General features: G+C 51.1%; 1 protein-coding gene across 6 annotated transcripts in view; it reads left to right on the forward strand.

The window, feature by feature from the left end:
- Nucleotides 1-10,752, forward strand: part of ASH1L (ASH1 like histone lysine methyltransferase) — a 197,625-nt gene extending 186,873 nt beyond the window's left edge. For 5 of the 6 annotated variants that reach the window (XM_047839911.1, XM_047839909.1, XM_047839913.1 and 2 more), the window contains 9 exons: nucleotides 698-946; nucleotides 1,816-1,902; nucleotides 2,709-2,799; nucleotides 3,810-3,948; nucleotides 4,046-4,218; nucleotides 5,365-5,531; nucleotides 6,695-6,735; nucleotides 7,657-7,958; nucleotides 8,292-10,752. In XM_047839911.1, coding sequence (XP_047695867.1) covers nucleotides 698-946; nucleotides 1,816-1,902; nucleotides 2,709-2,799; nucleotides 3,810-3,948; nucleotides 4,046-4,218; nucleotides 5,365-5,531; nucleotides 6,695-6,735; nucleotides 7,657-7,958; nucleotides 8,292-8,383 — 1,341 coding nt within the window. In that variant the 3' untranslated portion in view covers nucleotides 8,384-10,752. The remainder of the gene's footprint in view (nucleotides 1-697; nucleotides 947-1,815; nucleotides 1,903-2,708; nucleotides 2,800-3,809; nucleotides 3,949-4,045; nucleotides 4,219-5,364; nucleotides 5,532-6,694; nucleotides 6,736-7,656; nucleotides 7,959-8,291) is intronic. The other variant, XM_047839910.1, reaches the window with a different exon arrangement.
- Nucleotides 10,753-12,644: the final 1,892 nt, after the last annotated feature.

Genomic DNA, 12,644 nt, shown 5'->3' on the forward strand with positions numbered 1-12,644 from the left:
AACTAAATCTTACAGATGGGATTGAGGGGTGTTAGACCAATGGTTGTAGAATAGCCGATGCTCATTGAAGAGAAGGTGACCTCGACCTGATTTAAAGGAGAGGATGGAGTATTGTAGGGTACGTAGGGATGAGGAGGATTCTCGGTGATTTTAAAATACCTTGGGAAGGACCAGGAAGAACAAGGGGCCGCGAGGTAAGGGAAGAACCAAGGTGGAAGGCAGAAACGAGAGAAAGATGGGTAGGAGATAGATAGCTCGGTCTGGAATTACAACATGCTTTCTGCTGAAACCCATGCGTATGCAGAGCTCACGGCTCCGTCCCCGGCACGTGCAGGTGCAGGACAGAGTACGGGCTCTGCCCGCTGCCCCCACGACAGCTGCTGTGTTTGCCCCCTGATGGGTGGCGGCGGCAGCGTGAATGGGAAACCGTCTTGCAGATTCTGACTTGAATTCTTGAATTCATGTTAGTTGATACTTGATGGTATTGGAAGTCTGTTAACCAGAGCGGGAGGATGAAACTCCTCCTGCCTCCTCAGGTTTGTCCGAAGGGAGCTCTTTGCCCACCACGGGGCTCCGCCTCCCGGCCCTGAGGAGAGGACTCGAAGCTGTGCTGACAGCCAGCCAGCCGCCCCCTCCAGGTACACGCTTGAGCCCTGCTGACAAGAGCACACGCGTTTCTTTCCTCTGCTCTCTTCAGAAGTACTACGGGCGTAAATCCCCCATCGGGAGAGATGTCTGCCGCCTGCGGAAGACCTACTACAACGCCCGGCACGAGGCGTCGGCCCAGATCGACGAGATCGTGGGAGAGACGGCGAGCGAGGCAGACGGCAGCGAGGCCTCCGTCTCCGAGAAGGAGAACGTGCACGAGAAGGACGACGACGTCATCCGCTGTGTGTGCGGCCTGCACAAGGACGAAGGCCTCATGATCCAGTGTGACAAGTGCATGGTGAGCCCCGGGGGACACAGGCCGGGGCCTCGGCCCTCGCTGCTCCCAGACGACCTTTCTCCTGTCTTCTTCCTCTTTCCCGTTATCCTTCCCGCTTTCCCACCTCTCCCACCTCTCCATCCCCCTGCACGGGTCTTGGGGAGGCCGAACCCAGGGATTGTGTGGGAAGGAGCCGCGCAGAGCAGCGCTGCCCTCTGTGGCCCTGACGCAGGCACAGCGAGGCTCCGCACTTGCCACCTTACCAGATGGGAAGGGGGCCACGAGTGACACACAGGGTGGTCGGGAGCCCGGGATTAGGCCACAGCACGGAGAAACGCTGTGCGGGGCGCCTGGGGGGCTCGGTCCGTCAAACGCCGGACTCTTGACTTCGGCTCAGGTCATGATGTCACGGTCTGTGGGATCCAGCCCCGCGTCGGGCTCTGTGCTGACAGCATGGAGCCTGCTAGGGATATTCTCTCTCTCTCTCTCTCTCTCTCTCTCTCTCTCTCTCTCTCTCTCCCCCCTCTCCTCTGCCCTTCTCTCTCTCTCTCTTTCTCACTCTCTCAAAAACAAATAAAAACTTTAAAAAAAGAAAAAGAAACATTGTGTGACTAAGGCCTCCGCAGCAGCCGGGTCACGGCTGTGTGCTACTCAGTAAGTAGTTTGCTTCTATAACCCTACGTCCCTCTGTTCTCTGTCCAGCTCCACATTTTATTTGCCCGGGTGCGTGTGTGTCCTAAAGCAATCGGTACACGTATGTTCACACACATTCACATCCCTTAGTTCCTGTTTGACTTCACTCTGTGCCACTGTTTCGTTTCGTTATTCTTTGCCCCCGGCCCTTCTCAGTAAGTGTAAGGCCCCCTCCCAACCGCACTTTGTCCCCACAGGTGTGGCAGCACTGTGACTGTATGGGGGTGAACTCAGACGTGGAGCACTACCTCTGTGAGCAGTGTGACCCGAGGCCTGTGGACAGAGTAAGCTGCCCTCTGGTGACAGTCTGATCGGCAAGCGGGAGAGTCCACGCGTGGCCTCCTACCTGCCCTGCTCCTGATGCACTGACTTTCCTTTGATAAGTTACCCAACCTCTCCGGGCCTCAGGTTCTTACAGTTTACCCTGAGGGTAACAGTTCCGCCCTTTCCTTTCTCAAGTGTGTGGTCAAAGGGGAAATAAAACACTTAGAAACCTGCGGAAGGAATGGTGCTCTATAAACACTGTCTGCTCTCCATGAAAAAAGTACTTGTGAAGTCCAAGCTCAGTACTCTAAATACCACTTAGGTTAAGTAGCGTTTAAGTGAAAAGAGCATGGAGTCCGAGTCCACAGGGTTAGTCTCCGTCCGCTTTCCGGGGGAGGCGGTGGGTTGAGTGACTCTCCCACATTACCAGGTGGGTGTTTGTCTTGTTCTGCTCTGTGTGTGCATGCGGTCTCGGGCAGGGCTCCTCTGTAAAGGGAAGTGTTGTGGGCAGAACGTCTTCGCGGCAGTGTCGTCATTTAGAGCGGCATTTCCGTGCTGCGAGGGACGCACTGCAGAATGCCTGGCTTCCCCGGCACGTGGGTTCTAAATGCCAGCAGCTTCCCTGCATCGCTGTGACACTGCGAGTGTCCCCCTCACGCGCTGTCCCGCTCCCGTGGGGCCCAGGGCAGCCGCACAAGCTGTGCTCCGTGCGGTCAGTCGGGAACGCACGGCCTTCGCTTTCCCGGTCCAGTAGGGTTAGAATGGAGACCAGTAGGCGGGACGTGGCAGTCACGGCCCTGACCCGTTGGCTTTTCGTCCTTATCAGGAGGTACCCATGACCCCTCGGCCCCACTACGCCCAGCCCGGCTGTGTCTACTTCATCTGTTTGCTCCGAGATGACCTGTTGCTTCGTCAAGGTGCGTACACGCGAGCTGGCCCCACCTTTCCTCGCAGCAGGACTGTCTGCCGTCCACACAGCACTGTCACCACACAGCCTTGCGTGGCCACAGAATACAGCTGACCCTGGAACACAGCAGGTTTAGGGGCACCAGCCTCCCCCCGCCCCATGCAGTCAAAAATCCACGTATGACCTTTTGTTTGTTTTTTTTTTAAGTTACTTTATTTATTTTGAGAGAGAGCGCAAGCTGGGGAGGGGCAGTGAGTTGGGGGGGGGGGGGGGGCGGTGGGGAGAGAATCTCAAGCAGGCTCCACACCCAGCGCAGAGCCCGACTCAGGGCTCAAACCCGTGAACGATGAGACTGAGACCTGAGCCAAAATCAAGAGTCGGACACTTCATTGACTGAGCCACCCAGGCGCCCTTAAAAAATCCACATGTAACTTTTGACTCCCCAAGAACTCTACTAATCGCTTTTTGTTGACCAGAGCCTTCCTTACTGATAACATAGCCCACTAACCTATATTTTGTATGTTACATGTATTTATATACTTCATGCTTACAATAAAGCTAGAGGAAAACAATGTTAAGAAAATCGTAAGGAAGGTTTTTACAGTACATCTACAGTCCTGTACCATATTTATCAAAAAAAAAAAAAAAAAAATCTGCATTAAGTCAACCCTGTGCCGTTCAAGCCATGTTGTTTCAAGGGTCAACAGTATAGGTTTTATTTCCTTTAGTCCTTCAGCTTTATACATTTCCCCTCCACAAAATAAAGTGAATCTGGAGAGACAAGGCTGTCACAAAGCTGGTTTTAGGACTTGGGACAAACACAACAGGATCCAAGAGCTGGGCACGCTCCCTCGTGGTGTCCTCACAGTCTAGCACGGACGATCTTCCCCGCGAGACTGCGGCCGTGCTGTCTGTACCCGTTGTTTAGATTTTACGTTCTCCTGGGTGGACCTGGGTGGGACCAGTGGACACCTGGCAGAGCTCATGCTGGCCTCGTCTAACCTCTCCTGTGCCTTCCAGGCGACTGTGTGTATTTGATGCGGGACAGCCGGCGCACCCCTGACGGCCACCCCGTCCGCCAGTCCTACCGACTGTTGTCACACATTAATCGAGACAAACTTGACATCTTTCGCATTGAGAAGCTTTGGAAGAATGAAAAGTAGGTGTTGAGGTCTTCACTGTCTCCTTCCAGCAAAGAGCTGAATACTTGCCAGGGTCTTGCCAGTTGACTGACCCTGACCCTCTCTCTGCCCTAGAGAGGAGCGGTTCGCCTTTGGTCACCACTATTTCCGCCCCCACGAGACCCACCACTCCCCCTCTCGCCGCTTCTATCACAACGAGCTGTTTCGGGTGCCGCTGTACGAGATCATTCCCTTGGAGGCCGTGGTGGGGACCTGCTGTGTACTGGACCTTTACACGTATTGCAAAGGTGAGTGACCCGAGCTGCCGAAGAAATGACCTTCTGTCCCCTGTTCCTCAATCTGCAGCTGCCACTCCATTCTTCTTGTCTCCGTGTGATGAAAAGAGTCCTCAGGCTAGCTGTGAAGCTTGGGAGAGCTGAACGTTACATCGTTTCTTTCTCTTACCTAGTGCTTGGTACTCAGTGGCTGTTAATTCCTAGCCCTGCCCCCCCCCCCCCCCCCCCCCGCCTTTTACTTAGTTAACATTTCTTCCTTAATATCGCGTGCTCAGCATCCCATTAGTACTGTCGGAAGGTATGTTCTTTCACCCGCCCACTCCAGAGTCCCCAAGGCCATCAGCAACTCTGGACATTAAACCAACCAGAAAAGTGCAATGCTTTTATGAGCTCCATGGCCAACCATGTAGGCTGTGGAGTCAGTCCATTTTCAAATCCCAGCCCCACCACTTGTTACTTGTGCATCCTCGGGCAGTCACTTAATCTCCCGGAAGTAGGGGCTAGCCCCTGTCACAGCATTCTGTGAAGATGAAGCGAAATGACACTCTACGAGCACTTGGGCCAATTGGGCTCCCGGTGTGAGCTCCCACGTGCTCACCTGTCTCTTCCAGGCGCTCGGTTGCCTCACCTTCTTGGTATCATAGCAGCGTTGGCTGCTTGGGGCCCATGGTTCTGGGGACTGTGTCCCCGGTTGTAAAGTGTTTATTTCCAGGGGCACCCAGCGGGCTCAGTTGGGGTCATGAGTTTAAGCCCCACATGGGGCATAGAGAGGACTTAACGTAAATAAATATTTACTAAATAAAATGTTTGTTTCTAGATGTGCTCCCTTCCTTTACACCTTTATACCTGCCCTTCTTCTCTGCTGACGTCCCCACACTCTGCTCTGTCTTCTCCGTCATCCCGGTGGCTGTGCCCCCACATTCCTGCAGCACCTGAATAAGCTGCCCGTCTGGTACCTTCCCGCCCTGTCACACACCCACACACGCACCCCTCTGGGGACTCTCCTTCCTTCTGCAGTCACCAGATGCCTCTCAGAATTGCCATAGCGTCCCCTCTTCACAGTCCCGCTGCCCTCCCAGTGGTGTGGTGTCATCTCTGGGCAGCTCGGGGAGAAGGGAGGGAGACAGGAGGGTTCTTTAGCAGTATTTGAACTCCTAGGGAGACCCAAAGGGGTGAAGGAGCAGGACGTGTACATCTGTGACTATCGGCTCGACAAGTCCGCACACCTGTTTTACAAGATCCACCGGAACCGCTATCCCGTCTGCACCAAGCCCTACGCCTTTGACCACTTCCCCAAGAAGCTCACTCCCAAAAGAGATTTCTCGGTGAGTCTCCGTCCTTCCACCTGTCTGTGTCCAGGCCGCGCAGCTCACGCGTGCCGCTCCATAGGGCGGGGAGCCTGCTTCCTCATCTTGTTCCTCTGTCCCGGACTGCGGGAGCCGGGCAGTTGGGATTTCTAAACAGTATAAATACATTTCTACATTTCTTCTGCATTTCCTGCCGTGGGCTGTTTCTCAGGAGTTGTTGGCCTCCGTGTTACAGTCGGGTTTCCCTCTTTTTCTTTCTCACCTCTTTACAATCTTAGCCCTTGAGCCCCCATCGTACTTTTTTGGTGTGTTTTTCACATCCATAATTTTAAGAAGTAGAATTAGCAAACCCAGAGAAAACGTCAGTGAAAACAATTCAGTGGTTTTTCCTTGTATCTCTGCATTGAAAATGTAAGACACCATCATTATATAAAATGTGAAAACTACAGAAGCATTAAGAAAAAGTTGTACATTATCCCACTGCCCAGAAAATAATGGAGTTATTAACATTTTCATTTTCTGCCTTTCTCCTGTGTTTTTTCTTTCATTGTCGTGAACATACTCCTCCTCCATACGGTTATTTTGTGCCATTCATCTTCCCACAGAGGCTTTGGTTGTCCCCCCATCTACCTACTAAAATGAGACCCAGGACTAAGCTCCTCATCCTTGACCCTGCTTTCTGTGGGCTTGTCCAAAACCATGGCCATCCTCCTAGAATGGTTAGAAACCGTCTAGCCAGAAAGCAAGCATTCATGCCCCTGCTTCTCCTATTCTTGTTTTTGGATACCTCTGAACAGTATTTTATATTCTGCCCGCCTCTCATCTAGACTTCTTTGGTCTTGCTTGCTCGGGCAACAGCTCACAGGTTAGCTTTGAAGCCCCAACTTTCACTACTTAAACATCAGGATGGGACAGACAGGACTGGGAGTCCGTCCCTCGTACTGTCGTCGCGGGCTCACGAGACCCCAAAACCACTGTAGCCTACAGACTGATGGAAGTACTGAACTTCAGACCTTAAGACCCAGCCGCCCGGCCCTCACCCAGTGAGGGCCTCAGCCCTGTGTTTTCTTCCTGTTTCCTTAGCTGCCCCCCTCCCGCTCCTTGTCCTGAGTTGGCCCCGGGCCGCCTGGTCCAGCTTCGCCAGCCTCTGCCATAGACTTACCACTTCCCTTTCTTTGCAGCCGCATTACGTCCCAGACAACTACAAGAGGAACGGAGGGCGGTGAGTCCCATGGGGACGTGAGGGGCCTGTAGGAGGCGGCCCACGGCTTGGGCAAGGGGACCGCCATCCACCCGCTCAGCCATACCCGAGGATAGGGAACCTCTGACAGGGTGGCCCAGGGGAGGGCCTAGGTGACAGGAGGCACGGTCTCGTCACAGAGCTGGAGTCAGGCCAGGGAGGGAGGCTCACAAGGAACAGGAATAGAGAAGGAGAAGATTTGGGACAGAACTCTAGACAGATTCAGAAAAGTCCCTTTTCAAGGTTTCTGCGAGCTTTTCTCATTAGCCGAGGTGTTCGGTTCCTGGGACCTCAGTCAAGGGCGTGCTGTCAAGCCTCTGCAAGTGCAGGGTTTTGCCGAGCACTGTGTGCATGTGGCTCTGATTTGTCCTGGTTTTGTGCACGAGATGCTTGTTCTGGGAGAAGGGGCACCAGAGGCCTTCCTTCAGTTTCCTTTTCTGTTGAATGGTGGCCTGCGGCCCGCTGTACCGCCGTCATGGCTTCCCCTGAGAGGGACGTCCTAGACCGCACATGGCGGGGGGGGGGGGGGGGGGGTACGGGAAAGGAAATGCTCCGTATGAAGTCTTACTGGAGTCGGACTGTGGGCCTCACGGCGCTGGGCCAAACCTCGCTATGCTCACGATGCAGTCAGAACTAGCTAAGCAGTGTTACCGGCTCTGGTACAGTTTGTGGATTCCTTGGATTTCCTGAAAGAAGGAAATTGTATTTTATAATTAGAAAACAGATTTCAGAGAAAGGTGGTGATTTGTGCAAATAATAATAAAGTCACAGCCAGCGCCAAGACTCCAAGAGCTAGACGCGGGGTCTGAAGCCACCTGAGGTGCCTCCCCACCGCCCCACCCCCACCTCCCCTCCCCAGTGCCCTCCTCAGCCTTAGTCTAAATTCCCACCTCTGCCTCACAGGTCCTCCTGGAAGTCTGAGCGCCCAAAGCCGCCCCTAAAAGACCTGGGCCAGGAGGACGATGCTCTGCCCTTGATTGAAGAGGTCCTGGCCAGCCAGGAGCAAGCCGCTGAGGAGATGCCCGGCCTGGAGGAGCCGGAGCGGGAGGGGGCTGCCGCAGAAGCGAGCGAAGGCGAGAAGAAGGCGGAGGAGAGCAGTCCGGAGCCGGCGCCTGCCTGTACCCCTGAGGAGCGACGGCACAGCCAGCGGGAACGACTCAACCAGATCTTGCTCAGTCTCCTGGACAAAATCCCCGGAAAAAATGGTAAGAAGAGTCAGGCTCATGTCTCGGGTTTAAGAGAAAGGGGAAACGAGTGTGGAAAGAATGGAAAAGAACGGCTTACGATTACTTGGCCGGAATGGAAAGTATCCTGTGAAAACCTCGCGGTTCTTTTGCGGGCCCGCATCCTGTTGCGTGCCGGGAATGGATCTGCGGGTGCGGAGACGGTCCCCCGGAGAACTTCCCTCCCAAGCAAGGCCCAACGCGTTCACAGGCTGGAAAAGGAGTCCCTGGGCTCCAGTGCCCGCCCTCCAGCTCAGATGTGGAGGGAGGAGCGGGGGGCGGGGATTCGATGAGCCTCCTTGGTTCTGTTTTCAGCCATCGACGTGACCTACCTGCTGGAGGAAGGATCCGGCAGGAAGCTCCGAAGACGCACTTTGTTCATCCCAGAGAGCAGCTTCCGGAAGTGAGCCTCAGAGGAGGAGGTCAGGCATCCGCCGTCAGTGGAGCTAACAGTCCTGCCTCTTGTTCCGAGTGTAGACAGGGGTGGGAAGGGGCCGTGTCGTTGGCATCAGGTACTTAATAAACCTTGGAGCTAGTGGAGGGGGAGAGGAAGGCGCCTGTATAAACACTCCCGTTTAACTTGTTTTCCTCTCCATTGCTTCGCCCTGAGGGTTCGAGATGGGAGGAGGACAGCGCACACCGGGGGCGGCCGTGGGGGTGGCCAGAGTCTTGGTACTTTTATAGCACTCGGCTCTCCCTCCAGCTTGGGTCTCTCTGTGTCATCCTCTGACTCCACAGGCACTGCTGCGAAGCTGCTTCCTGTCCCCAGGTGTAACTCCCCGTCGGCGGGAGGGGGTCCCTACCCGCCCCGGGCGTCCGCTCTCTGTGGGCTCCAGGAGCTACCCTAGAGACCTACAACAGAAACAGCTGCTGGGGCCTCTTTCCAGATGGATCCTTGACTGGGAAAGTTTCTCTCTCCTCGTCCAATCAGGTCCAAGTAAAACGTGAATTGACAAGTCAAAGCACTTGTATCTGCGGCCCTTTTCCCTCCCTCTCCCCCCCAGAATGTAACCACGGACTAGGGAAGGCCCCCATGGGGTCAGCAGGGCACAGAACTCATTGTGATGATTTTTGTTTTAACTTCATAACCTGCCCAACCTATCTTTTTCTAACGAGAAGGCCAGGCCCCCGCCAGCGCCTCACCTGTGCCGTTCGCGCGCTGTGGCTCTCGGGCGTCTGCTGTGCCGCGAACGGACGTTCGTCTCAGAATAGCCTCGTCGTAAAACCTCCGTACGCGTGGACCCTAAACCGCCCCCCAAAGTCACTACACAGACTGTTGAGCAGTGTTCGCCTAGCAGAGTATTTGTTGTGAGTGTACATTAGCGACTGAAAACACTACTCCTGTTTTCCTCATTGTACAGTTTTCAGTGTCCACCTCTTAGAGACCGTGCTTGCCCACCCGCCGGCCTGGGTCCTCCGCCCTCCTGACGACAGCACAGGGGGGAGGGCACGGGCGTCTGCTTCCTTCCCAATCTCTTGGCCAGAACTTCCCAGACGATACTGTCTCTTTAAAAACGAAATTTAAAAAGCTTTGCTTTGTTATCTTCTCAGACATACATATGCATATACGTTTTAGATGTTCTTATAAGAGAAAAGATGGTTTTTAAATGTGCCAAGTTGTGTGTGTATATATATATGTATGTATGTATGTATATATATATATATATATATCTGCCGCGTGACTAGGAAGCAATACAGTAGTAACCCCGTCCCATTACTTTTCTCCAGTCCCGGACCAACGCTGTCCTCGCTGCACATCTCCCCCGATGACAACGCTCTGACTTGTTTAGGTAGAAACATGGACACCTTCCATTCCATTCAATCTTTTTTTCTTTTTCTCCTTTCTGTGTCAATCTTGAGGAAAAAAAAAAAAAAACAAAAACAGAAAAAAAAAAAAACAAAACAAAAGAGACAGGGGAAGCCAAAGATCCCCTTGAGCAGAGAAAAAGCAGAATAAATATTTTATTAAAGAAAAAAGAGAATTAAGAAACTAGTTTGGAGTATTTTCTTACTGTAGAGAGGCACTGTACGTTACGACAAGACCTGGGTGTGAGGTACTCACGTGTGGAGCTGGGAACGTCGCATGTCCAAGGCCCGGTTTAGTGGCTTCCTTTGGTTTTCGTTGCAGGGAGCTGGGTGGGAGGGAGGTGGGAAATAGGGGCACTTTGGGGGGGGGGTCTCCTTTTAGTCAAAAGCAGGAAAATGACAAGAAAGAGATTAAAATTCAATATTTCCTTGAATAGTGTTAAACACTAAAATTTTAAAAAAGACGAAAAAAGAAAAAAACTTTGTAAAATGTGAGAACAGAAGCAAAAGACACTACGCTCTGTCATTTTATCTTTCTTTTGTTGAAAGACTAAAAACTGAAATGTTTTTTAGACAATCAAATGTTAGGTAAGTGCAAAAACTTGTTTTTTCTTACTGGTGTAGAAATTAATGCCTTTTTTTATTTTTCGGTTATTTTATAATAATGAAATAAAAAGAACCCCCTAGCTGCCAGGCGGGTTTTGGTGTTTGAAATGCGGGGCAACGCACTACATCGCTGCGAATAGATCCAGAGTTAGTCTGCATGTCTGTAGGCCGTGTGATTGCGGAAAATATAAATGCTGCTAATATATTTCCTTTTTACAAAAGCATATCTAAATAGATGATTGTTTTGATGTTAATCTTTGTAAATTATGTATTACCAATTTTAACATTGGATGTAATTGCGGAAAAAGCTTGCATCTCAATCCTTGAAAGTCTAGTATTAAATGGAAAAAACTTTTCCTAACAACAGAGTGGTGAGCGTGCCATTCTTTCCCTCTTCCCTATCCTCATCTATCTTCCAGGATCTTCTCCTGCCTGTTTCCAAAGAGGTCTTTTTCACACCGCAGCACCAGCATCCTGGGCCCCCCAGGAGCGCACTCACCGGTGCCGACTCCTAGGTGAAGCCGTTTCCTCAACATTGGGATCTTTTCGGTCTGAGCCCAGCCCAACCAATCAACAGAACGATCGCTTCCCCTTCTGTCCTCTGCGCACATGCACGCACACACACATGGCCTCGTTTGATACTCCCCACCTCCGAGGCTGGCGACAGTAACTTCAGGCCACCGTGCTAGACCGTGTCATCAGAAGCAGTCGACGTGTACACATTTATTAATCTTCACAACGGCCCTTTCAGGTCGGTACCAAAACCCAACGTCCCACATGAGGGACTTAAAGCAACAGGTCAGTGATAGTAACTTGCCCAGGGCCACCCAGCTAGTTAGACCAATGACCCTCGTGACAGCTCTGTAGTTCCTACTCCCATTTCGTAGACATGAAAACGGAGTCTCAGCAGCTTGCCAGAGATCACCTGGTACCTAGCGTTGGGCTCGGAATTCCAAAATCTTCATGTTTATCTCCAAATAGAAAGGTGCCCAATAGCCGAGTGTGACCCTACTAATGAGGAGGATAAATCCACTCCGGCTAACGACAGAAACACCTGACAAAATGTCATCCCAGACATAGGTCACCACTGAGGCTCGAAGTTCAGAAGCATCAAGACCGTTGGCTGCATTCCCAGGATGCAAGGGTAGTTCAATATTTGCAAATCGATCAACGTGATACAGTACGTCCACAAGAGAACGTATAAGAACCACGTGGTAATTTCCATAGACACATAAAAAGCATTTGACTAAGTACCATTTAATCCATTCATGATTAAAAACCCTTAACAAAGTAGGTTTAAAGGCAACATACCTCAACCTAATAAAGGCTGTATGTGAAAAACGCATGGTAGACATCATACTCGGTGAAAAAGTGAGAGCCTTTCCTCTAAAGATCAGGAACAGGATAAGGGTGTGCACTCTTTACCACTTTTATTCAACATAGTACTGGAAGTCCTAGCCACAGCAATCAGACAAGAAAAAGCAATCAAGGCATCCAGGTTGATAAGAAAACAGGAACACACACTATTTGCAGATGACATTATACTATTATATAGAACACCTGAGAGACCACCAAAAAACTACTAGAACCGATAAATGATTTTGGTAAGGTTACAGGATACAAAATCAATGTGCAGAAATACATTGCATTTCTACACACTAATAATAAAGCAGCAGAAAGATGAATAATCCCCCCCCCCCCAAAAAAAAAATCCCATCTACAATTGCACCAAAAACAAAAACAAAACCTAGGAATAAACGTAAGGAGGTGAAAGACCTGTACTCTGAAAACTACAGAACACTGATGAAAGGAATTGCAGATGACATGAACAAATGGAAAGATTCCATGCTCATGGACAGGAAGAATAAATATTGTTAAAATGTCTGTACTACTCAAAGCAATCTATGGATTTAATGCAGCCCCTACCAAAATACCACCAGCATTTTTCACAAAACTGAAATAATCCCAAAATTTGTATGGAACCACAAAAGACTCTGAATGGCCAAAGTAACCTTGAAAAAGAAAAGCAAAACTGGAGGTGCCACAATTGTAGATTTCAAGATGTGCTACAAAGCTATAGTAAAACAATGTGCCCAAAGCAGACACAGATCAGCGGAACAGAGAGCCCAGAAATAAACGTACCATCATATGATCAATTTAATCTTCGACAAAGGAGGCAAGAATATACAATGGGGAAAAAAAGACAGCCTTGGGGCACCTGGGTGGCTCAGTCGTTTAAGCGTCCAACTTTGATTT

This window comes from Prionailurus viverrinus, chromosome F1 (genome assembly GCF_022837055.1).
Source record: "Prionailurus viverrinus isolate Anna chromosome F1, UM_Priviv_1.0, whole genome shotgun sequence".
In the NCBI taxonomy this organism is placed as follows: domain Eukaryota; kingdom Metazoa; phylum Chordata; class Mammalia; order Carnivora; family Felidae; genus Prionailurus; species Prionailurus viverrinus.